Source organism: Bufo bufo, chromosome 9, assembly GCF_905171765.1.
Source record: "Bufo bufo chromosome 9, aBufBuf1.1, whole genome shotgun sequence".
In the NCBI taxonomy this organism is placed as follows: Eukaryota; Metazoa; Chordata; class Amphibia; order Anura; family Bufonidae; genus Bufo; species Bufo bufo.
The window spans coordinates 221,531,032-221,555,350 of record NC_053397.1 but is presented as its reverse complement, the minus strand read 5'-3'; the positions used below and the strand labels follow the sequence as shown (position 1 = coordinate 221,555,350).

The following is a 24,319-nucleotide window of genomic DNA, read 5'->3' as shown; positions in this document are numbered from 1 at the left end:
TCTGTATGCAGTAATCTCCTGAGCTCCCTCTAGTGGTGGCTGTATATATCTGTATGTATTAATCTCCTGAGCTCCCTCTAGTGGTGGCTGTATATATCTGTATGTAGTAATCTCCTGAGCTCCCTCTAGTGGTGGCTGAATATATCTGTATGTAGTAATCTCCTGAGCTCCCTCTAGTGGTGGCTGTATATATCTGTATGTAGTAATCTCCTGAGCTCCCTCTAGTGGTGGCTGTATATATCTGTATGTAGTAATCTCCTGAGCTCTCTCTAGTGGTGGCTGTATATATCTGTATGCAGTAATCTCCTGAGCTCCCTCTAGTGGTGGCTGTATATATCTGTATGTAGTAATCTCCTGAGCTCCCTCTAGTGGTGGCTGTATATATCTGTATGTAGTAATTTCCTGATCTTCTTCTAGTGGTGGCTGTATATATCTGTATGTAGTAATCTTCTGAGCTCCCTCTAGTGGTATCTCTATATATCTGTATGTAGTAATCTCCTGAGCTCCCCCTAGTGGTGTCTGTATATATCTGTATGCAGTAATCTCCTGAGCTCCCTCTAGTGGTGGCTGTATATATCTGTATGTATTAATCTCCTGAGCTCCCTCTAGTGGTGGCTGTATATATCTGTATGTAGTAATCTCCTGAGCTCCCTCTAGTGGTGGCTGAATATATCTGTATGTAGTAATCTCCTGAGCTCTCTCTAGTGGTGGCTGAATATATCTGTATGTAGTAATCTCCTGAGCTCCCTCTAGTGGTGGCTGTATATATCTGTATGTAGTAATCTCCTGAGCTCCCTCTAGTGGTGGCTGTATATATCTGTATGTAGTAATCTCCTGAGCTCTCTCTAGTTGTGGCTGTATATATCTGTATGCAGTAATCTCCTGAGCTCCCTCTAGTGGTGGCTGTATATATCTGTATGTAGTAATCTCCTGAGCTCCCTCTAGTGGTGGCTGTATATATCTGTATGTAGTAATCTCCCGAGCTCCCTCTAGTGGTGGCTGTATATATCTGTATGTAGTAATTTCCTGATCTTCTTCTAGTGGTGGCTGTATATATCTGTATGTAGTAATCTTCTGAGCTCCCTCTAGTGGTATCTCTATATATCTGTATGTAGTAATCTCCTGAGCTCCCCCTAGTGGTGTCTGTATATATCTGTATGCAGTAATCTCCTGAGCTCCCTCTAGTGGTGGCTGTATATATCTGTATGTATTAATCTCCTGAGCTCCCTCTAGTGGTGTCTGTATATATCTGTATGTAGTAATCTCCTGAGCTCCCTCTAGTGGTGGCTGTATATATCTGTATGTAGTAATCTCCTGAGCTCCCTCTAGTGGTGTCTGTATATATCTGTATGTAGTAATCGCCTGAGCTCTCTCTAGTGGTGCCTGTATATATCTGTATGTAGTAATCGCCTGAGCTCTCTCTAGTGGTGCCTGTATATATCTGTATGCAGTAATCTCCTGAGCTCCCTCTAGTGGTGTCTGTATATATCTGTATGTAGTAATCGTCTGAGCTCCCTCTAGTGGTATCTCTATATATCTGTATGTAGTAATTTCCTGATCTCCTTCTAGTGGTGGCTGTATATATCTGTATGTAGTAATCGCCTGAGCTCCCTCTAGTGGTGATTGGAGGCAGACAGAATTTTATAATTTAATTCTAGATCTATGCAGGGAGTTTGAAGCTACATATCAGAAAGACTACATTATAGATATTACAAAATGAATTAGATTTGGGAGATTCCCTTAAAATAGTCTTTTTTTGTGAAATTCTCTTCTGCTCTTTCTTATTTGCCAGTCAGAACAGCTTCAGCAGAGCCTACCGCTCAGCAATACTGCCAGGTACATATGTGCAGATGCCTGAAAATTTCACTTTTCTGGCCAATGGATGGATTTCCCATGACAGAGTAACACAATGGAGGTTGAAGCAGGGCTATGCACTGCGATATTACAGTCCACTTTGTGTTATGTGAGGGACATATGGTTCTGTTGTAGGAAATTTGTCAAGTTATGCAGCGGTTTGCAGAGCAGCAGATGTGTTACTGCACAACCAGGAAGACTTGAAACCTATAGAAATACGATTTTCAAAATCTAGTGTAAAAATATGAATAAATATGAAAGATACCGCGCAGAAAAGGGTGGGAGAACATGTATACAATATTCAAAAAAGTTTGAGGGACACCCATTATCACAGCACTACAAAGAAAAACATGATGGGGAATTCACTGGGTCCGTTTCCTGTGGGATAGGGGGGGGGGGGGGGGGGGGGGAGGCCAAATAAAAGGGGAGGTGATTTTATTAAAAACATGTCCAGAATAGAAATGAAATGGGTTTTTAACATGAATCCATTGGCACCTGGGGGTTTAGATTCTGAAATAGAACTATTTGCGTTTGAATAAGAGAGAGAGAGAATATGCCTGGATAGGTATCAGAACGTATTACAAGAAAGGGTTAAAGTGTGGTCATTCAGAGAGAGTGCATCTATACAAGGAATCCAGCAGCACTACCGCATTACCATTTCCCTGACGAAGGACAGCGTACTGTCTGAAACGCGTTGGAAGAAAGTTTGGTACTCGCAACTATCCGTAGTTTGTAGAGTGACATCACTATTCGCTCCTTGAGAGCGCGAAGTACAACTTATATGCACGGTATCGCGCCACCGGCCGGGGAGCGATCCGCATCTTAGAAACCAGACCCATACCCAGCTCGATCCCCATACCGCATAGAGAGGAAGATAAACGCAGCGGAACGAGAACCAGTAGTGAGGTAACTTATGTTACAACTGGTTATAAGTGCCTACTTTTAGCAGGGGCATCTTACTGGTTTAGGCCTCTTTCACACGACCGTTTTTTGCTTTCCGTATTCATTTCAATGGTTCCGCAAAAAAAATGGAATGTACTCCGTATGCATTCCGTTTCAGTATTTCCGTTTTTCTGTTCCGTTGAAAGATAGAACATGTCCTATTATTGCCAGCAAATCACGTTCCGTGGCTCCACTTAAGTCAATGGGTCTGCAAAAAAAAAAACGGAACACATACGGAAATGCATCCGTATGTCTTCAGTATCCGTTCTGTTTTTGCGGAACCATCTATTGAAAATTTTATGCCCAGCCCAATATAATTACTGTATATGCCATACGGAAAAACAGAACGGAAAAACGGAACAGAAACGGAAACAAAAAACAGATCAGTGAAAAACGGACCGCAAAACACTGAAAAAGGGTCCATTCACACATCCGTATGTGTTTTGCGGCTCCACAGATCTGCAAAACACGGACACCGGCAATGTGCGTTCCGCATTATCGCCGGCACTATAATAGAAAATGTCTAATCTTGTCTGCAATTGCGGACAAGAATAGGACATGTTCTATTTTTTTCGGGAACGGAATTGCGGACCCGGAAGTGCGGATCCGCATTTCCGGATCCGGGCAGCACATCGAGAAATGGCTGCGCTCTATTACTAGCTGAGACTCCAGACACATGAGGAACTGCATGAAACAAATCGCCATTCAAAGCTGAGGATCTTCGTCTTTTATGTGAATGTTTACTGACGGTTATAACTTACGGCGAGGAAATGTCAGCGCCGATCACAAATGGTAATTATCCCACCAAACGGCTCATGGTGATTCATGGCTCCCGCATGAGCGAGAATCCTGCACCTGGCTGTAATGCAGCCACATATGTAGATCCTCACTTAGCGTACTTTCACACCAGCGTTATTCTTTTCCGGCACTGAGTTCCGTCCTAGGGGCTCAATACCGGAAAATAACTGATCAGTTTTATCCCCATGCATTCTGAATGGAGAGGAATCAGTTCAGGATGCATCAGGATGTCTTCAGTTCAGTCTATTTGCCTTTTCAGGATGGAGACAATACCGCAGCATGATGCGGTTTTATCTACGTCCAAAATTCCGGAACACTTGCAGGAATGCCGGATCCAGCATTTTTCCCCATTGAAATGCATTAATGCTGGATCCTGCCCCGAGTGTTTCGGCAAAACGGATCCAGCATTGCGGTCTGCGCATGCTCAGATCGCAAAAAATGTGAAAAAATAAATAAAATGCAGGATCCGTTTTTCCGGAGAGACGGATCCGGCATTTCAATGCATTTGTCATACGGACGAGGATCCTGATCCGTCTGACAAATGCCATCAGTTTGCATACTGTACATTTTGACAGATCCGGCAGGCAGTTCTGCCGACGGAATCCTCTGCCGCAAGTGTGAAAGTAACCTAAACCTGTATAGAAGTAAAGTACCTCATAGAGACATTTTATGCCTCGCGCCTCAGTGACAGAACATGTAGCGTGAGAACTGAGACAGACTTAATAAAGGCATCCCAAAAATATGCACAACAGGAAAGAAAACTGTTAATCCTGATGTAGAGGCAGGGAGGACGGGAGTGGCATGTGGCATCGGACTCATCTCTCTCTCAGCGCTGCTGGTACATGCTTCTGGCTCCAGCGGGTGAGTCCTCTGCAATCAGCTGTCACTGCACCATGCTGCCCTCAGTCAGGAGCTGACAGGTTCCCATTCATTCTGCCTGTATAAATCCATATATAGTGAGCTCCCCCTAGTGGTGACTGCAGGAAGCAGAATAATGTCATTTCTCACATTAAATTCATGGCTATAGAAATACATTTTGATATTAATCAGCGCAGAATTGTGACCCTAATGACGTGCACTGATTTTAATAAGTTCACGGCACATGGCGGAGCGCACAGTGGGGGGAAGGGGGTCAATTCTGAGTTTCGCCATGGGGATCCGTGATTTCTTTGCATGCCCCTGGTCATTATGCGATGGCTGGAGTTTTCCTTAAAGCCTCCAATAAGATTAGATATAGAAAAAAAAATCACACATTATAAATCTCATCATCTCACCTCAGGCAGCTGTCAGCCCCCTGGAAGCCGAGCCCCCGTATGCCTCATATGTCATACGATGTGCACAAGGACCTAACTGCTCTCCGCCATCATTATAATGACCTGCCCTGGATGATGACAGGCAAATATGGGGGAGGGGCGGAAACTGCACCAGGAACGTACTGACTGTAATGGAGTCTGGTAGATGATGAGGGTTCCTGTATGTAAACAGATCACGGGTGAGGATCGAATCCACAAGACAGAGAAGAATTTACACGGCACCTTCCACCCAATAATTAATATATTGAGCACAATTAGGAAAAACGGAGGGGCCGCATTTAGGGGTTGTTGTCAACAATCTTTATTCCTTAGAAGGACCCCATGAACATAAGTTGATTACAGGTTGACCCCCGGCTGGGGCCACGGAGATCAGCTGTCATACGGGGGCTCAGGGAGCATAGCACACAGATCTAGGGGTCCACGGACCTCTCTGCCACATAAGACCCCTGTATTATAAAGGGTACAGATATTATATTGGGGTCAAGGAGTGTGAAGTTACACCTCTGTCCCAGGTACTGGCCCCTCTACGTATGGGGGTCTTCTCTTCATCTACTCTTTACCTTTTATTTTGTGTCCCAGGCACTGGTCCCTATACATTTGGGGGTCTTCTCTTGCTGCCATCCTTCCATTTTATACTCAGTCCAGGCACTGGGCCCCTCTATGTATTGTGGGGTCTCCTCTGACCTACTCCTTCAATTTTATCGTGTCCCAGGCACTGGGCCCCTCTATGTATTTGGGGGTCTCTTCTGGCTCAGATGCTTCCCTTGCATCCTCTGTCCAGGCACTGGGCCCCTCTATGTTTTGGGGTCTCTTCTGGCTCCGCTCCTTCCCTTGCATCCTCTGTCCAGGCACTGGGCCCCTCTATGTTTGGGGGTCTCTTTTGGCTCCGCTCCCTCCCTTTCATCCTCTGTCCAGGCACTGGACCCCTCTATGTTTGGGGGTCTCCTCTGGCTCAGCTCCTTTCCTTTCATCCTCTGTCCAGGCGCTGGGCCCCTCTATGTTTGGGGGTCTCTTCTGGTTCAGCTCCTTTCCTTTCATCCTCTGTCCAGGCACTGGGCTCCTCTATGTTTTGGGGTCTCTTCTGGCTCCGCTCCCTCCCTTTCATCCTCTGTCCAGGCACTGGGCCCCTCTATGTTTGGGGGTCTCTTTTGGCTCCGCTCCCTCCCTTTCATCCTCTGTCCAGGCACTGGGCCCCTCTATGTTTGGGGGTCTCCTCTGGCTCCGCTCCTTCCCTTGCATCCTCTGTCCAGGCACTGGGCTCCTCTATGTTTGGGGGGCTCTTCTGGCTCCGCTCCTTCCCTTGCATCCTCTGTCCAGGCACTGGGCTCCTCTATGTTTGGGGGTCTCCTCTGGCTCCGCTCCTTCCCTTGCATCCTCTGTCCAGGCACTGGGCTCCTCTATGTTTGGGGGGCTCTTCTGGCTCCGCTCCTTCCCTTGCATCCTCTGTCCAGGCACTGGGCCCCTCCATGTTTGGGGGGCTCTTCTGACTCAGCTCCCTCCTATCATCCTCAGACTTGATGTAAAGTCTCATCCTTTCACTTCTTGAGATTGTTCTCTGTGTTTGTAGCCTGGAGCCTCCTCTTTAACCCGCAGATAAACCCGGCGCAGACTCTGGGATCAGGCATCTACAGTCACCGGGGGCTGCATTGTTTTACTGCCGAGCATAAAGTGACCTAATTCTGACGTTCCAGGAGCTGCTGTCCCGGCACGCAACAGGGACGCTAAATATTGTATGGAGGTGTCAGTGCTGCAGCCAAAATCCTGCAAATTCTGCATCTACAGATCCTCAGAATTTCACTTCACAACATATGAGCCCCATGTAGTGATCTCCCCTGCCCATCTACAGTTGTATAACTAGGGGGATGTGCCATTGAGGACCCCCCAAAAGCTAGGGGACCGCCCCTGCAGTACTGGTCCTATTGATCAACTTTACTTCAAGAATATAATATGCAATGGTCGCCTTCATCAGTCACATAGGTCTGACTGAGCAAGATTTCTGCTTGCTGTCATTGAATGTGAACACTGGGTCTCCTCAATGAGTACCAGACCCCTAAGAGCTCGCCCAGAGACTGACAATCTTTACAGACCTTACAATTCTCACAGCTGAGGGTTTGCTACAATTGTATATTTGCCTGTATGAGACAAAACAAGATACTCAGTGCTCATTACAGAAACACAGAGTATTTCAGGAGGGAGTATACTGATGCGTATGACTGTGTTCTGATGTGGGGAGATCATAGGATGTGGAGGTGCTCAGCAGCGCAGAGTATTTCAGGAGATGAGTGTGCTGAAGGCAGTGATCTGTCATCTCATGTGAGGATGTGAGGTAACAGGAGCAGGGTTGCAATGTGGGGAGGCGATGGAAACAAATGGAATGGGGTCCTTTTAAACCAAAAAATACAGAACAAATGAGGACAGGCCTGCACCTCCCATCCATCACATCCCAGCAGACAAACAAAACACAATTCGGGGATTGTTACCGACTGACGGCGTGTCACGGTGAGCAGAGACTCCTGAATCGACGATCGAGAAAAAACCAGCACCGCCGTATTCCAAACTGGTCACTAAATTTGTAGAAAGAAATAAACACTCAAGCAGTAAAAAGCATCACCTTCCATTCTTTTGACAAAGGGCCTGGGTGCCCGAAACGTGTCAAGAAGGTGATGTTTTTTACTGCTTGAGTTTTTATTTTTTTCTACACATCCCAGCAGACAGTCCACAATATTAATCACTCTGCTCAATCAAATGACTGGAGCCGATCAATTCAACACTCACTGTAATTATTGTGCCTGTCGTACCAACCGTGGCCTGTAGGTGGCAGTATATACAGGTATAAAGGTGATACATTGTAACTATTGCTTCCCAGCCTTACATTTCCAGTAATAATTCCACTGAAAAGAATAATAAAGATGAGAGTATAATGTAGATATCTGTGAGTTATTACTTCTACGTCCGACCCTTCGGCCCGGGCTCGCTCTCACCTCCCCAACATACATCTGCCATCAAGCACTTTACGTGTCACAATCCAATGAAGAATGTCGTTGACCCACAGCTGGTAACATTAACTGAAGAGCTCGGGTGATGTAAATGCCCAGATATACAAGTCAATGCTGCAAACTGAGAAGCGTAAAAGCCTAGACACGCGGTGTCCATAGACCTACCTGCTCTGTGCATGTATGATCTGGTGTCTGCAGGCTGCAGCTACTTTATATTGCGTAGTAATAGTCTGTATCAGCTGCTATGGGGTCCTAGGAGATGGTTACCCCTACAGTTTGGGGTGCACTGTAAGCTAAGGAAGAAAAAGAGGCTTGTGTTGCCCCTTTTCCTTAAAAAAGGAACAGAGGCAAACAGGCACTTAGGGGGTCATTTATTTAACATATATACGCCGCTATTGTGTCGTATATAAGTCGCAGATTTTGTCGCACTGCCATTTTGCAGCAAAAGCTGCGACTTCTCCCCACTCATGCCACTTTTGCGAAGTAGCGAGAAAAGGGGCTTGTCGCTGGTGGGGAAGCGGATCGGCTGGCCCGGCTCATTTATCATTTTCCATGCCAGTTTATGGGGAGCAAAAGGGGTATTCCCACCTCAGACAATGGGGGCAGATCGCTAGGATATGCCACCATTGTCTGATAGGTGCGGGTCCCACCGCTGGGACCTGCACCTATCTTGTAAAGGCAGGCGGCAAAATCCCGGAGGGGCCACCGGGTATACGCGGCTGCCCTCCATTCATTTCTATGGGGCACTCGGCTATTTCCATCGGTCCCATTCACTTCTATGGGGAGAGCGCTTGGTGGTGGCCAGACCCGGGGAAACCCAGGGACCTCCAGCCACCACTTTCCCCCCTCAGTTTGGTGCGACAATGGGGACATATCTTAGCAATATGCTCCCATTGTCTCAGAAAGGGATACCCCTATAAGACTGCCGCATGGCCTGCTGGAGGATGGCCTGCTGGAGGAATTAGGTTATTGTTATGGACATTATTTAATCAATGGATATTCTGCCCATAGGATGGAGAAGTAATAGGGGACATACTCTGGGCGGCGTGATGCACAGCAGGGGGCGACACTGAGTACAGAGTGAAGAGAGTAGAACATTTGAGCTTCAATGATGGGAATGAAAACAGTGTAAACCAATCTAATATAGACCGTTATCACTAAGGGAGGATTATAACACCCTTCAGGCTTCGCGTACGGCCACAAATTCAGTGTTCTGCATGAAGTTCTGGAAGCCAAAATCAGGAGTGGATGATAGAAGGACAGAAGGACAGACGCGGCTTCTCCTCTTTCTTGAATTTACTCCTGGTTTTTGCTTCCAAAACTGCATCAGGAATCCTGACCGTGTGACTGTGCCCTAATAGCAGTAAATAATGGGAATGAATGATCCAGTTTACCAGGTGAACAGCATATTGCAGCTGCTCCGCTGGTGGAGACCTCTACACAGAGTGACTGCCAGCAGTTCAGCCCACGATGTTCTGCAGCAGCTGAGGCTATTGCGTTCCATGTGGATATAGAGATCGGTAGCAATTCGTTTCTTTCCCATTTGCTAATGAGAAGCTTCCAGTCTCCCTCTGTGTAATTAGCTGCTGTGCAGGAACTTGGCTCCAGCCCAACCTCGGTGCAGACCTCGCACTACTGGTCGCCGGATGCTGCTTCTACAGGCTTAGTGAGGCTTCCAGGTAAGGTCTGCATACAGAGGGTTAATCACCTCCAAATCACCGAAGACCTGAGAGAGGCCCCTGCCCCCCGTGCAGAGACCCCTATCCTGGGTATCAGGGTTGAGGAATAGAAGGCGCTCACTGAATACATGATGTCACTAACGTCGTGATGTCATCAGAAATGGAGGGAGCTCACTGAATACATGATGTCACTAACGTCGTGATGTCATCAGAAATGGAGGGAGCTCACTGAATACATGATGTCATTGTATTGGCACAAATGTGGTGTCATTGAGAGGCTGAAAGCCTGTACAGGCCTTCTCACAGCTGTGGGTTTGTTACAATTGTATGATCTGTACCAGGGTTCAACAACCTTCGGCACTCTGGCTGCTGTGAAACTACAACTCCCACTATGCACACTTGCTCTCAGCTGTTTTCGTAACTCCTAAAGAAGTGAAAGAAGGATTCTGGGAGTTGTAGTTTCAGAACAGCTGGAGTGCCGGGGGTTGCTGATCCCTGATCTTATACAATACTCTGCAACATTAACATATGAGTGCACAAATCTATCTTCCATCCTGATAGTTTGTTACAATGTATCAGAGCAGGTAAAAGGAGTTTGCTCAGCAACAGCAATGTCATCAGTGTCAACCACAGCACTATTGTGATGACATCATCGGTGTCAGCCATGATGCCAGTGTGATGACATCACCAATCCCTGCCACAGCACTAGTGTGATGACATCATCAGTCCCAGCACTTAAATAATATTAGCAATCCCTTTCTCAACTCCTCATGGGCTGAGCCAAATAAATTTAGTGAAAAATGGGTGTGGTTAAAATAGGTGTGTGTGTGGGGGGCTCTGTTTAAAGGCCTAAGAGTAACAAAGAGCCCACTTCACCCAAGAGCCCACATAAATCGCAGCCAGCTTTGGCTTCAGACTCTATAATACTCTTTGTACAATGTATCACATCCCAACACAATCTTTCTTCTCTTGGTAATTTTTATGTCAGATTTAAAGCCACAGTCACACAAATCCAATTTTTTTTCCGTGAGATCTTTGGATGCGTCGCAGTTTGGCAAGTGAAATAAACATATTATGGGTTGAGGTTTTCAGCTGTGAATGCATCTAGAAGTGATGGCGCCGCTCGCGGATTCACGGCGGCGCAGCCTTCCTTGCATCGCTGTTTTATCCTATGCCTGACAGATGCCTCTCCATTAAGTTTGTAAATGTGGTGTACTTAACGCGTGCGAAAAATTCAACATTATATTTCTGCTAACCGATTCCCATTCAGAGAATGATCTGTAATTAAAAACAGCGATTAAAAAAATACAAAAAAAAAAAGGAAAAAATGGATGGGCTCCTGGCGGGGGCGCTCCAGTGGGATCGTCAGTCTTCGTTTGTGTAACGCACATTTGTTCGATGACAGATCAAGTAAAACAAACTTAATGAAGCGAGCGACTGTCGTTTATAACGCGATAATGAGTTGCGAGCTATTGAGTATTTAGGAAGGAGCCATTTTGAAAATTGCGCAGCCGGCCATGGAAATCCGGATAAATGAGAGAATTTTACCAATTTCGCAGTGGATATAACGATTACGGAAAACGTGCGGCAACTATTGGTGGTGTGTCCCTTTAATTTCCACCTTCCTACCTATTCCGGAAAACACAATTTTTTTTTTCTCCTAACGAACAAGTAATTAGCGACTGCATTAAAAAATCTCCATAGGGTCTGCACTCTGTAAACAGCCTCATTAATTGGAGATGTTGGAGGAGAGAAGCGCAGTTTAATAATATCCACCCTCGTATTCCCGGATAATCAGCTAATGACGAGCATAAATACAGCTAATTAATACCGCGATTAATATTTCCTCGCTGACGAGGTTACTGGTGACTTAATAAACTGGTGAATTTCAGGCTGCCGTTCATTAGCTGAGCTGTTCTCTCATTGTATATTTTTACATTGTTTATAAACGCAGTTTTAAATTATCAATTATTCTTCTACTGAAAGGTATATACAGTACATGAGCGTAATTACCAGGAGAGCTGCTATGGGGCCCATCGACTAAGGGGCCCATGGCCACTCAGATATAATGTGCAGCTAGTGATTAGTGTTGATCGCAAATATTCTAATCACAAATATCGGCACTTGGAGAATTCGCGAAGATGTAGAATATAGTGCTATATATTCGTAATCGCAAATATTCTAGATTTTCTTTTCATCAGTAACCTCCCTTCTTGCTTGTGGGCCAATGAGAAGGCTGCAATGTCTTTGTCTGAGCTTAGCAACATCCCTAGCAACCAATAGGAAAGCTGCCGACCCCTTACTATATAAGAACCTCCCCAGCAGCCACTGTATGCAGTATTCTGCAGATCTGAGAGAGAGAGCAGAGACATTGCTGAGCTCTGTGCTTTCCTGTGTCATCACATTAGATAGTTAGACGGCTTATATATATTACAGATAGTCAGTGTAGGTTATATCCTGATATAGTGGAGCTGATAGGTTCCAGTGCAGGGTGTTAGGTAGTGTGATAGGGATTAGTGTCCATACATACATGCTACAGACATAGCGCTGTGATGTCACAATAAGGCTCCATTCACACGTCCGCAGAATGGGTCCGCATCCTTTCCGCAATTTTGCGGAATGGGTGCGGACTCATTCATTCTCTATGGGGATGGAATGGATGCGGACAGCACACAATGTGCTGTCTGCTGCCGCAATTGCGGAGCGCGGCCCCGATTTTGGGTCCGCAGCTCCGCAAAAAGATAGAGCATGTCCTATTCTTGTCCGCAGCTTGCGGACGAGAATAGGCATTTCTATGGGGGTGACGTGCATAGAAATGGGCAATTTGCGGGTCCGCAACACACCACGGATGTGTGAATGTAGCCTAATACTTTAGGGCACCAATCAGTAATATCTACTCAGACCGGATAAAATGTGAAGTTGCATGTATTGCGCAAAAAATTTGCGCATCATTAGTGCCGATTTGCGCAACCGCAAAAATAATGACTGAAGATCACGATTTCTAGAATTCGCTAAATTAATTGCGAATATTATGCGACAAATTCACGAAATATTGCAAAAACTAATATTGCCCTTGCTGCTCATTACTACTAGTGATTACACATCACTGTGTTTATTATCCCTGTACTGTGACATCACTGTGTTTATTATCCCTGTGCTGTGACATCACTGTGTTTATTATCCCTGTGCTGTGACATCACTGTGTTTATTATCCCTGTACTGTGACATCACTGTGTGTATTATCTCTGTACTATGACATCACTGTGTGTATTATCCCTGTACTGTGACATCACTGTGTTTATTATCCCTGTACTGTGACATCACTGTGTGTATTATCTCTGTACTATGACATCACTGTGTGTATTATCCCTGTACTGTGACATCACTGTGTTTATTGTCCCTGTACTGTGACATCACTGTGTTTATTATCCCTGTACTGTGACATCACTGTGTTTATTATGTCTGTACTGTGACATCACTGTGTTTATTATCTCTGTACTGTGACATCACTGTGTTTATTATCTCTGTACTGTGACATCACTGTGTTTATTATCTCTGTACTGTGACATCACTGTGTGTATTATCTCTGTACTGTGACATCACTGTGTTTATTATCCCTGTACTGTGACATCACTGTATTTATTATCCCTGTACTGTGACATCACTGTGTGTATTATCTCTGTACTGTGACATCACTGTGTTTATTATTCCTGTACTGTGGCATCACTGTGTGTATTATCCCTGTACTGTGACATCACTGTGTGTATTATCTCTGTACTGTGACATCACTGTGTTTATTATCCCTGTACTGTGACATCACTGTGTGTATTATCCCTGTACTGTGACATCACTGTGTTTATTATCCCTGTACTGTGACATCACTGTGTTTATTATCCCTGTACTGTGACATCACTGTGTTTATTATTCCTGTACTGTGACATCACTGTGTTTATTATCTCTGTGCTGTGACATCACTGTGTGTATTATCTCTGTACTGTGACATCACTGTGTTTATTATCCCTGTACTGTGACATCACTGTGTTTATTATCCCTGTACTGTGACATCACTGTGTGTATTATCTCTGTACTGTGACATCGCTGTGTTTATTATCCCTGTACTGTGACATCACTGTGTTTATTATCCCTGTACTGTGACATCACTGTGTTTATTATCCCTGTAGTGACATCACTGTGTTTATTATCCCTGTACTGTGACATCACTATGCTTATTATCCCTGTACTGTGACATCACTGTGCTTATTATCCCTGTACTGTGACATCACTGTGTTTATTATCCCTGTACTGTGACATCACTGTGTTTTTTATCCCTGTACTGTGACATCACTGTGTGTATTATCTCTGTACTGTGACATCGCTGTGTTTATTATCCCTGTACTGTGACATCACTGTGTGTATTATCTCTGTACTGTGACATCACTGTGTTTATTATCCCTGTACTGTGACATCACTGTGCTTATTATCCCTGTACTGTGACATCACTATGCTTATTATCCCTGTACTGTGACATCACTGTGCTTATTATCCCTGTACTGTGACATCACTGTGTTTATTATCCCTGTACTGTGACATCACTGTGTTTTTTATCCCTGTACTGTGACATCACTGTGTGTATTATCCCTGTACTGTGACATCACTGTGTTTATTATCCCTGTACTGTGACATCACTGTGTGTATTATCTCTGTACTGTGACATCACTGTGTTTATTATCCCTGTACTGTGACATCACTGTGTGTATTATCCCTGTACTGTGACATCACTGTGTTTATTATCCCTGTACTGTGACATCACTGTGTTTATTATCCTGTACTGTGACATCACTGTGTTTATTATCTCTGTACTGTGACATCGCTGTGTTTATTATCTCTGTACTGTGACATCACTGTGTTTATTATCTCTGTACTGTGACATCACTGTGTGTATTATCTCTGTACTGTGACATCACTGTGTGTATTATCTCTGTACTGTGACATCGCTGTGTTTATTATCCCTGTACTGTGACATCACTGTGTTTATTATCCCTGTACTGTGACATCACTGTGTTTATTATCCCTGTAGTGACATCACTGTGTTTATTATCCCTGTACTGTGACATCACTGTGCTTATTATCCCTGTACTGTGACATCACTGTGTTTATTATCCCTGTACTGTGACATCACTGTGTTTTTTATCCCTGTACTGTGACATCACTGTGTTTATTATCCCTGTACTGTGACATCACTGTGTTTATTATCCCTGTAGTGACATCACTGTGTTTATTATCCCTGTACTGTGACATCACTATGCTTATTATCCCTGTACTGTGACATCACTGTGCTTATTATCCCTGTACTGTGACATCACTGTGTTTATTATCCCTGTACTGTGACATCACTGTGTTTTTTATCCCTGTACTGTGACATCACTGTGTGTATTATCTCTGTACTGTGACATCGCTGTGTTTATTATCCCTGTACTGTGACATCACTGTGTGTATTATCTCTGTACTGTGACATCACTGTGTTTATTATCCCTGTACTGTGACATCACTGTGCTTATTATCCCTGTACTGTGACATCACTATGCTTATTATCCCTGTACTGTGACATCACTGTGCTTATTATCCCTGTACTGTGACATCACTGTGTTTATTATCCCTGTACTGTGACATCACTGTGTTTTTTATCCCTGTACTGTGACATCACTGTGTGTATTATCCCTGTACTGTGACATCACTGTGTTTATTATCCCTGTACTGTGACATCACTGTGTGTATTATCTCTGTACTGTGACATCACTGTGTTTATTATCCCTGTACTGTGACATCACTGTGTGTATTATCCCTGTACTGTGACATCACTGTGTTTATTATCCCTGTACTGTGACATCACTGTGTTTATTATCCCTGTACTGTGACATCACTGTGTTTATTATCTCTGTACTGTGACATCGCTGTGTTTATTATCTCTGTACTGTGACATCACTGTGTTTATTATCTCTGTACTGTGACATCACTGTGTGTATTATCTCTGTACTGTGACATCACTGTGTGTATTATCTCTGTACTGTGACATCGCTGTGTTTATTATCCCTGTACTGTGACATCACTGTGTTTATTATCCCTGTACTGTGACATCACTGTGTTTATTATCCCTGTAGTGACATCACTGTGTTTATTATCCCTGTACTGTGACATCACTGTGCTTATTATCCCTGTACTGTGACATCACTGTGTTTATTATCCCTGTACTGTGACATCACTGTGTTTTTTATCCCTGTACTGTGACATCACTGTGTGTATTATCTCTGTACTGTGACATCGCTGTGTTTATTATCCCTGTACTGTGACATCACTGTGTGTATTATCTCTGTACTGTGACATCACTGTGTTTATTATCCCTGTACTGTGACATCACTGTGTTTATTATCCCTGTACTGTGACATCACTGTGTTTATTATCCCTGTACTGTGACATCACTGTGTGTATTATCCCTGTACTGTGACATCACTGTGTTTATTATCCCTGTACTGTGACATCACTGTGTTTATTATCTCTGTACTGTGACATCACTGTGTTTATTATCCCTGTACTGTGACATCACTGTGTGTATTATCTCTGTACTGTGACATCACTGTGTTTATTATCTCTGTACTGTGACATCACTGTGTTTATGATCTCTGTACTGTGACATCACTGTGTTTATTATCCCTGTACTGTGACATCACTGTGTGTATTATCCCTGTACTGTGACATCACTGTGTTTATTATCCCTGTACTGTGACATCACTGTGTTTATTATCCCTGTACTGTGACATCACTGTGTTTATTATCCCTGTACTGTGACATCACTGTGTGTATTATCCCTGTACTGTGACATCACTGTGTTTATTATCCCTGTACTGTGACATCACTGTGTTTATTATCTCTGTACTGTGACATCACTGTGTTTATTATCCCTGTACTGTGACATCACTGTGTGTATTATCTCTGTACTGTGACATCACTGTGTTTATTATCTCTGTACTGTGACATCACTGTGTGTATTATCCCTGTACTGTGACATCACTGTGTTTATTATCCCTGTACTGTGACATCACTGTATATATTATCCCTGTACTGTGACATCACTGTATATATTATTCCTGTACTGTGACATCACTGTATATATTATTCCTGTACTGTGACATCACTGTATGCATTATTCCTGTACCGTGTCTATGGGAGACTAAAATAGTCATGTTTTTCAAGTCCTGAAGGCCATCATGGTGGGGTACGCTTTAGCTGTGGGGCCCGATGGTTACTTGTTAGGCACCATATTAGGTTCCATATACATTTCTTGTATTGTCCCAGACCCTAATGTCAGATTATCAGGTAATTTCTCACTAAGCGGGCATGAGACTACATTTGTAGTCCTTCAGCTGTTGTTATTATGTTAAGCCTACATGCACACGAACGTTTGTGTTTTGCGGTCATCAAATTGCGGATCAACAAAAAAAACGGATGACGTCCGTATGGCATCTTTTTTTTGCTGATCCTTTGTAACAATGCCTATCCTTGTCCGCCAAACGGACAACAATAGGACATGTTCTATTTTTTTTTTTTGCGGGGCTACGGAACGGAGCAACGGATGCGGACAGCACACAGACTGCTGTCCGCATCTTTTGCGGCCCCTTTGAAGTGAACGGGTCCGCACCCGAGCCACAAAAAATGCCGAACCAAACCCTGTTTGACTGCATGTAGGCTAATAGTGATCTCAGTATCTACAACTTTCTAAAAGACATTGGAGGAGACTGATGTAAAGGAAAACCGGTTTTAGACGCCGGCCTTTATAAATGACCCCCATTGTTTTTGCTTAAAATAAGAGGGGAATGTGTCATCTTTTGGCTCCATTCACACATCCGCAATTTCATTCCGCATTCTGCGGAACGGAATTGCGGACCCATACATATCTATGGATGGGGCCGCACGACGTGCGGCCCCGGTCCGGAAATGCGGACCCGCACTTCTGGGTCCGCAATTGCGATCCTGAAAAAAATAGAACATGTCCTATTCTTGTCCTCAATAGCGGACAAGAATAGGCATATTCTCTTAGTGCCGGCAATGTGCGGTCAGCAAAATGCGGACCGCACATTGCCGCTGTCCGTGTTTTGCGGATCCGTGGATCCGTAAAACACACACTGATGTGTGAATGGACCCTTAACGTTACATCTTTTTGAGATCATTTCCTCTTTAACTTGCTTAACTGTTCACAGTAACAGTAATTTTGACCAGGGCGCCCAGACTTTTGCACGCCGCTGTATATTTCCATTCATACAGAGAGGAAGATATATTTCTATGAACCTGAATAATAGTAATAAAGCTAATAACATCTCGGCCGGGGTCATCGTCCCTCTTTTGTCTATTCTTTTTCCCACTCAGATTACATTCATTATTAGTTGTCTCAATGAACGCCCTGCGCGGCTGCTCCATCCGTTTTCTGCGCCGCCTAGCCAAACCCGCTGGTTCTAGCAGATTCTGCAGGACTGATAAAGTGCTATGAGCGCCTCTTAATGAGGACAAACGTCTGTGTCAGGGTCCCTCCATCTGCAGCATCCAGGTGGTTACGTTCCCCTCCTTCCTCCGCTCCCCTGGTGCCGCAGTCAGGTGTCTTGTAGTGGAGCGGACTCAAGCAAGAAAGCGGAGTCCCTGGTGGCTGCTGCCGCTGTGGCGCTGGCTGCTCGCCTTAGATAGCAGCAGCCGCACGACACATCTCTGTCTGGAATCAGCCAATTAGTCTGTCTGTTTGCTTTCCATTTGAAGGTAACTGCTTGTTTTCAATGCAAAATCAGCATAATCTCTAAACAAGCTGAAAAAAAATATTAATTGATGATTAACCCCACGGTGGCCAGGGACCTGAAATCATTGTATCGGTGTTATGTGCTGGGTTACAGTCCTATACTTTTCTATGATTGGAATCCTGTTCATAAAATAAGAATACCACTTTAAGGAATGTGCTCCCAAGAACATCATAATAGTTTGGGGTATCCCATAAATGATCTGCGCCAACAGCATTTTACTAGAAGCCCCTTTAAATATGGCTGGAGAGAAGGTCATAGGAGAATATATTGCTGCAAACCACTAATTGCATAGTATAGAACTAATCAGTGTGCAGCGTCCCACATACAGGTGAAACTCGAAAAATTAGAATATTGGGCAAAGTTCATTTATTTCAGTAATGCAACTTAAAAGGTGAAACTAACATATGAGACTCATTACAGGCCTTTATTTGGTATAATTTGGATGATTATGGCTTACAGCTTATGAAACCCCAACGTCACAATCTCAGGTCCCCTTTGCTCAGGGGGTACGGATTAATTAGCTGACTACAGTCTGACACTTTGAGCCTAGAATATTGAACCTTTTTACAAAATTCTAATTTTAAGCTGCATTAATGCAATTCCTTTTAATTTGCATTACTGAAATAAATGGACTTTTGCACGATATTCTAATTTTTCGAGTTTCACCTGTATGTGTGTAAATGGGTCACCTGGATTTTAGTGACAGAGCTTTTAACATCATGACATCAGTCTGCTCGTTTTGTATTAAAATATACTAGTATTACTACCCTACCCGTTGTCCTTTGTCTAGAAAATCGCTTTTATTAATATGGTAATTACCTGAGTAAGGAGCCCAAGGGGATGTCCCTCCGACCGTTGGAGCCCAGACGCGCCCCTTCTCCTGGAGCCCAGCACCGACCCGCTGCTAATTTATTCACTGCTCATCGCCGGCTGGCGCATGTGCAGTGCGTCCTGTGAGGCTGATTTCGGGCGCTGACATGTGCATCCACAGAATGCGTTCGCTGAGCCATAAGCTCGCGCATGCGCCATGGATACACATGTCAGCGCCTGGAATCAGCCTCACAGGACGCACTGCACATGCGCCAGGCGGCGATGAGCAGTGAATAAATTAGCAGTGGGGCGGTGCTGGGCTCCAGGAGAAGGGGCGCGTCTGGGCTCCAACGGCCGGAGGGACAGCCCCTTGGGCTCCTTACTCAGGTAATTACCATATTAATAAAAGCGATTTTCTAGACAAAAGGACAACACGTAGGGTAGTAATACTAGTATATATTAATACAAAACGAGCAGACTGATGGGATGATGTTAAAAGCTCTGTCTCTAAAATCCAGGTGACAGAATCCCTTTAAACATTTGCCTATGTATTTGCATTGTATGGTATTTCCTATTATCAGGCTGGCAATGTCATTACACCCATTCGCCCCTAGGTGGTGCTGGTGCCACATAATATATATAGTGGGGTGTGTCTAGCTTAGAGCAGAATGTAGAGGAGAACAGGAAGTTAGTAGTTGGTGAGAGGAGAAGAAGCAAGTTCATGGAGGAGAGAAACAGGCATCGTCCACCATGGTGTCAGATATTTCTACCCCTTGGTCATGGCCAGGCTAAGGGAGTACAGCGAACATTTATCTACAGCAGCCAAGCACCAGACAGTAGGTCTATGTCTGGATATGGGGGAAGACTAGTGAGGGTTACAGCTGGATCTAGCTTATGGACCTCATTAGCACAAGTGCCTGAGAGCAGCTTTCCAAGTGCCGGGATACAAATTGACAATTAATGCGCAAAGTTGCCTTTACCACTACAAAGCCTTCCGGGATATAGTGGACCTTGAACTCTACGATAGAGTATCCTGCAAGTAATGAAGCAGAGAGTTTGCCTGCCGCGAGGGGAACGTTCTTATTGGATAACTCAAAATATAAAGTAAGCAAATATCAAATTCAGTGCTAGAGTGCTAGAGTTGGAACTTAAAGTAAATCTTCAGTTTGCCTGTAGAGTATCAGCAGTAGAAGAATCCCTCCTTTAACAACTACCTGATAACAGGATTACAATTGAAATTATTATTATTTATGCTAAACAAAAAGCTTCCCATTGATGAACTGTCCCAACTGTCCAGAGACTATTGATTTTTAGTAAATGTTCAACTGGTTTACAACTGACTCCTCATCCTTTCTACTACGCTCAACATTTGTACCTTACGGTGCTGGCGTCACGAACCGGGGGCTCAGCCACCAAAGCACCTTAAACACCAATTACCATCAAGGGCACCTCCACCAACATCTGGCTGGTGTTCCCTGCAATGGAGAGTGCCCTGGAGGATTTTGTGCTGTCTTCTCATCCACTGTACGCCAGACCAGGGAGGCATCTGCTAACCGTGAGTACATGAACTATTACACCCATCGGTCCAAGTGTTTCCCCTGTGGTTTGGTAGCGTTACAAGTGTTCACCTCTTAAAGACGTGCATGCAGAGGTTAGATGAGTCTGGAGGGGACAGGGGTGTCTGAAGGAGGACAAAGAGGAGTCTAGAGAGGTGCCTGGAAGGGGGCTTGAAGGGGACAGAAGGGTTTGAAGGGGACAGAAGGGTCTAACAGAGGCTTAAAGGGATTGTCCCATCTCAACATTTATGGCATATCCCAGTGACATGTCACAAATGTTGAGATGGGTCAACCCCTTTCATCTTCTCTCCTATTTAGAACACATGCTTGTTCAGTTAAGCCAAGCATGCATGTGTATGGAGGCCAGGGAGACAGCTATGTAACATGTTAGCCAGCTTTAGGCTGTTACATTGTCCCTACCCCATGCTTTACACTGCTGCTTTACTTGTGCTGATTGGCTGCTGCATCTATGCACAAGCTGAGCAGGAATTCAGTATAAGAGGAGCTGCTTTCTATTCCAGTCAGAACAGAAAGAATATAAACTACAAGTAGCTCAACCACTAGAGCAGGGCTGGCCAACCTGCGGCTCTCCAGCTGTTGCAAAACTACAATTCCCACCATGCCCTGCTGTGGGCTGATAGCTGTAAGTAGTCTAGGCATGCTGGGAGTTGTAGTTTTGCAACAGCTGGAGAGCCGCAGGTTGGCCATTCCTGCACTAGAGAGAAGAAGAAGAAGACTATGGCTACGTAGGCTGAAGCACATGGGATCCGGATGCATCTTTAACATGAACTGTTTTCCTGGCGGCATTGTATGGTAGGAAACATAAGTAAACCTGCCTTTCAGGGTCTACAGAAAGTTGGGTGACCTCCTTGAGCCCTGTAATGGTCCAGCTTTCCAAGAAAATTCAGCACTGAATGAACAGAGGACGTCTCAGGGGATGAAGCATCCAGGTCATTCTTTGGATTTCAAGGAGAATTGTTCTTTAAAAATAGGAACAGGAAGAATCTTTTTAATCTGCGGCCATTACTGGGAAGACGCGGAAATCGCTGGCAAAGGTGACAGATCAATTCAGAAAATAACAATGTCGCCTTCTCACAACGCTTTGCCCCCAAATTGCCAACTATGATTCTACAACTGTGAAGATAGCAAAGACATAAAAAAGGAAAGGCGACGAGAGGGCAGCGAGGCGAGCGGAACCTACAAACCAGGCGCCTATGTCGCACGCTGCTTTCCCGGGATGAATTTTCCTGCTTCCATATTAAACAGTTGTGGCTGATGCTGCATCTACTTACACCAGTCTTTTCATCAAAGATTTTGATTCCTCCAAAGGAAACGGTTAAAAAGACTTTTTGTTTGTGTTCGCCTTTTGATCGCGCTCCTGCTGCAATACCCTGTCAAGAGAAGAAAAATAGATCATCTTAGGTTAGAGCCTGAGGGTCACCCCTTTGAAATATTCAACTTAAGGGAAGGCTGACAAGGTCACTGTTATGTTCGGTCTCCGCTGACGATGTTCAGTTTGTTCAACTTTTATTTCTTTCACTGGTCAAACTGCAAAACTAACATTGTAGAACTAAAAAGTAGATATGATCTGCTCACTTCATGGACTCTCCAATTCACCAAATAGCAATTTACAATGTCCAGTGTAATCACACTTCAAAAATTCTAATTTCCTGCTGCATCCCCTAGAGGGAGCTCACCATATATTTCCATGAATATTCATTAATTTCCATGCAGAGAGCTCCCCCTAGTGGTGACTACAGGCACCAGAAGCATCTATATTTGGAGTTAATAAGCAATGCTACATGCTCTGATGGATTGAAAAGTTTTTATACAATTAAAGTGTTTTCAACCAAGTTGTTATATACAGACCGCTGCAGTGGTGTAGATATAGGGCTGCAGATGTGTGCAGACCTAGAGGACCCATGGGTCACTTTGCCACATAGACAGCAGTAGATTTGGCATTGAAGGCCCAAGGGTCCAGAACTACATCTCTGCCAGATTGGTAATTTGGAAGCGAAAGGTGAACATTTGGCTAATTTTTGGTACGCGTACAGATGAGTGAGGCAATGCAGGCTTTGGCTACATGGGCTACAGGTACACGTTGGAGATGGAATTTGGAAACTATTTAGTTTTTCTTTGGAGACATTCATTGTTCTGGTAGTTGCTATTGGAAACAGTCAGCAAGCATGTCAGGCACTGAAGTTCAATTAATGTGATTGGCCTTAGGGTACTTTCACACTAGCGTTTTTCTTTTCCGGCATTGAGTTTTGTCCCAGGGGCTCAATGCCGGAAAAGAACTGATCAGTTTTATCCCCATGCATTCTGAATGGAGAGTAATCCGTTCAGGATGCATCAGGATGTCTTCAGTTCAGTCTTTTTGACTGATCAGGCAAAAGATAAAACCGCAGCATGCTACGGTTTTATCTCCGGCCAAAAAAGACTTGCCTGAATGGCATTTTTTTCCATAGGAATGTATTAGTGCCGGATCCGTCTTTCCGGTCTGCACATGCACAGACCGAAAAAAAGGTGAAAAAAATAAACGACAGATCCGTTTTGCCGGATGACACCGGAAAGACGGATCCGGCATTTCAATGCATTTTTCTGACTAATCAGGATCCTGATCAGTCTTACAAATGCCATCAGTTGGCATACGTTTTGGGAACTGCTTGCCGGATCACTCTGCCTTAGGGCTCATGCACACGACCATATGTATTTTGCGGTCCACAAAACACATATTCACAAAAAGTATGGATGACGTCCGTGTGCATTCAGTATTTTGTGGAACTGAACAGCTGGCCCCTAATAGAACGGTCCTATCCTTGTCCGTAATGTGGACAATAATAGGACATGCTCTATTTTTTTGCAGAACGGACATATGGACATACGGAAACGGAATGCACACGGAGTAACTTCAGTTTTTTTGAAGACCCATTGAAATGAATGGTACCACATACGTTCCGCAAAAAAAACGGACACGGAAAGAAAATACGGTCATGTGCATGAGCCCTAAGTCAGAGATGTGGATATCTCCAAGCTAAAATCCAAACCACCATTCTATTGATCAAGAGTGGGGGATTCCTAAAGGAATGTAACAAGACAGCTGTGAATTGTCTTCTGATACTGTATCTTAAAGACATGGCAGCAGGATACACTCCTCAATATTACCTTCTGACATAAAGGGGTATTCCGCTTTCAGCAAATAATGCTGGCAATGTTGTACCATGCAGTACATTCAGTATCAGTTCTTCCTGTTGTTATATCTCTGCTTGCTGTCATCAATATCAGCCATGGTTGTTGACATCCAGTGACGATAACTCAGTCCTGTCCACAGATGCAGGGCACATTAGTAGACACAGCTCTCATATACTTACTGTACTCCTGTGTGCCCCTCACGTGACCGGGACAGGGCTCTATTCACTGTAAGTGAATAATGATGGTTGCCACAGAATGACAGCAAGCAGAGATCTAAAAAAAAAAAACATGAAGAAAGAATATGGACTATCTATTATTGCATCATCAGTAACATTGATTTGC

General features: G+C 44.3%; 1 protein-coding gene across 11 annotated transcripts in view; it reads right to left on the bottom strand.

Annotated features, from left to right (window-relative positions):
• Nucleotides 1-24,319, bottom strand: part of DAB1 (DAB adaptor protein 1) — a 230,960-nt gene that overhangs the window by 91,831 nt on the left and 114,810 nt on the right. For all 11 annotated transcript variants that reach the window (XM_040408230.1, XM_040408231.1, XM_040408234.1 and 8 more), the window contains exon 4: nt 22,078-22,176. In XM_040408230.1, the coding sequence (XP_040264164.1) occupies nt 22,078-22,176 (99 nt within the window). The remainder of the gene's footprint in view (nt 1-22,077; nt 22,177-24,319) is intronic.